At 42.7% G+C, this 2,320-nt stretch overlaps 1 protein-coding gene across 1 annotated transcript; it reads left to right on the top strand.

The window, feature by feature from the left end:
• The first annotated feature begins 716 nt into the window (after positions 1-716).
• Positions 717-1,941, top strand: LOC131689886 (pyrroline-5-carboxylate reductase 3-like). The gene is made up of 4 exons (XM_058975239.1): positions 717-955; positions 1,019-1,266; positions 1,331-1,748; positions 1,808-1,941. Exons 1-4 carry the CDS (start codon positions 865-867, stop codon positions 1,876-1,878), a joined length of 828 nt encoding a protein of 275 aa, XP_058831222.1. The 5' UTR covers positions 717-864; the 3' UTR covers positions 1,879-1,941.
• Positions 1,942-2,320: the final 379 nt, after the last annotated feature.

The following is a 2,320-nucleotide window of genomic DNA, read 5'->3' as shown; positions in this document are numbered from 1 at the left end:
ATTCATGACTTAGATAAAGAAATTCATTGAGCTTTATAGTACAGCGAAGACCTGATTTTATCAGCCCCCGATTTTGTCAGCCTCATATGAAAATCCATTTGGTGGGCTCTAGCAGACGAATCAAATCAAATTCGAGTAAATCTTTTCTTGAGCATAGTTTCAAAATATGCAAAAAAATTATTATTATCAGCCAAAAATTTTAGAAAGTTTTAGTCTGTATTTGTATTTGGTTTGTAGTAAAGATGTTCGAAAAAACAAGCTCTCAATATTTCTGAAGACTTTATCTTGTTTCCCATGCCCTCTTAAAAAAAATATTACAAATATATCATGTTGGGATACAGCCCAAGAGTAGATCTTGTACTTTACAAGAAACAACAATCTTGTCGAAAATAGTACCACTACCAGTGACGGTTAATATACACGTACACTGTGCTATGCCTTCACGATCTGAACACTTTTTGCTACGTCAACACTAGAGCACAAAATCATATGAACAATCCACCATGCGTTTCCATTGCACGCACTGTATTCAAACTACTGGAAACGCATGGTAGCCGATGCGGGACAGAATGCGTAATGGTTTAATAATAGAACTCACGAGAGAGAGAATCGCAAATATTTGACAGTCCTGTTAGCTTACGAGCAGAAAACGCATCTCATCTAATTTCGATCGATATCGCCGATTACACCCACACAGTGCCAGCTATAGTGTTCAGTTCACCCTATCCTGCACGAGATGCATAATACCAAACGACGACTGTCAGTTGAAAGAGAATAGACAACATCAAAGTGCACGGTGATTCCGGCTGATGATTGAACAACATCGAAGTGGATTGTGTCATTCGACAGAAACTAGAAGTCGCCATGCAAAAAATTTGTGGAAATATGCTGAAACTGGGCTTTATTGGTGGTGGTAAAACCGCCCAATCGATGGCACAGGGATTCATATCAGCTGGTATTTCGAGTTGTTCTTTTCATCGTCATGTGACAATTCCAATATAGAAGTGTTTATTTTTAGGACTAGTGGACGCAAAAAACATCGCAGCCAGTTTCAGCCCCAACGATACTGTCAATGCGGAAGCATTCAAAGCATTAGGGGCCCAGACGTACTTGGACAATGTGCCGGTTGTCAAGAAATCGGAAGTGATTTTCATTAGCGTCAAACCGTGGGTGGTTCCGACGGTACTGAAGCAGGTAAACATGGCGAGTAAGGAAAAGCTGTTCATTTCCATTGCGATGGGAGTAAGTTTGGCGGAAATAGAAGAAGTAAGTGACTCTACTAAGCGATCGATGGATGATTTTAGTTTTGATTCTGGCCATTTTTTAACAGATGCTACTCCCGACCGCTCGCGTGATTCGTGTGATGCCCAATACCTGCACGGCGGTTCGGTCTGGTGCGTCGGTTTATGTTCGCGGGAAAACCGCCACCGAGGATGACTGTTCGCTGACGCAGGTTCTGTTCGAAGCGGTCGGAACCTGTGATGAAGTCACTGAGGCACTGATTGATCCTATTACAGCTCTTTCAGGCAGCGGGCCGGGCTATGTGTTCGTCATGATTGAAGCCATGGCTGACGGAGCCGTCAAAATGGGTCTGTCGCGTGATTTGGCGTACAAACTGGCCGCCCAAACGGTAATGGGTGCCGGTCGAATGGTACGCGAAACGGGTGCTCATCCGGGACAGCTGAAAGATGATGTTGCCAGTCCGGCCGGTTCGACGATCGAGGGGTTGTCGTATTTGGAGAAGCATGGTTTGTTGTGTTCTGGAGAAGTTGGTTGCCTTTGAATAACACTGAATCTATTGTTTCAGCTTTTCGTTCCATTGTCAGTGGAGCGATTGAAGCAGCGACATTGCGATGTCGAGAGGTGTCGAAAAAATGAAAGAATGTACTGAAATTTGTTCCTAACTATTCAACCGTTTTCTGACAATAAATTGCGAGAGATGATAATTTGTATTTTATGTTCTTCTGGAATCGGGAAATAGAATGTTGATACTATTAAAATGCGGCAACTTGTCGTCTTTAGGCTCACTTAGTTTGGCCCAGGGGCCACTTGCGCACGATGCGATACCTTTGAACAAATATGTTAATTAATATAGAAAGTAATCTGGTTATAATATTATTCAGGGTCCTATAGAAACGCTAGCACTTGAAGGTCCTCTATGAAAGCCTACTAATTATGTATTGCAAAGAACAGCGTCTGCCTCGATTACAACCCGTATCCTGGCCTAATCCAAACATCAACCGACATTTGATTATCGTACACTTACGGAATGAACCACCTCGAGCTGCGATATTAAATTACCGGCCTTCTGGTTTTGAAT

The sequence above is a fragment of the Topomyia yanbarensis genome, chromosome 3 (assembly GCF_030247195.1).
Source record: "Topomyia yanbarensis strain Yona2022 chromosome 3, ASM3024719v1, whole genome shotgun sequence".
Lineage (NCBI taxonomy): Eukaryota > Metazoa > Arthropoda > Insecta > Diptera > Culicidae > Topomyia > Topomyia yanbarensis.
The sequence above is the reverse complement of the archived record's forward strand: the minus strand, read 5'-3'. Positions and strand labels throughout refer to the sequence as shown.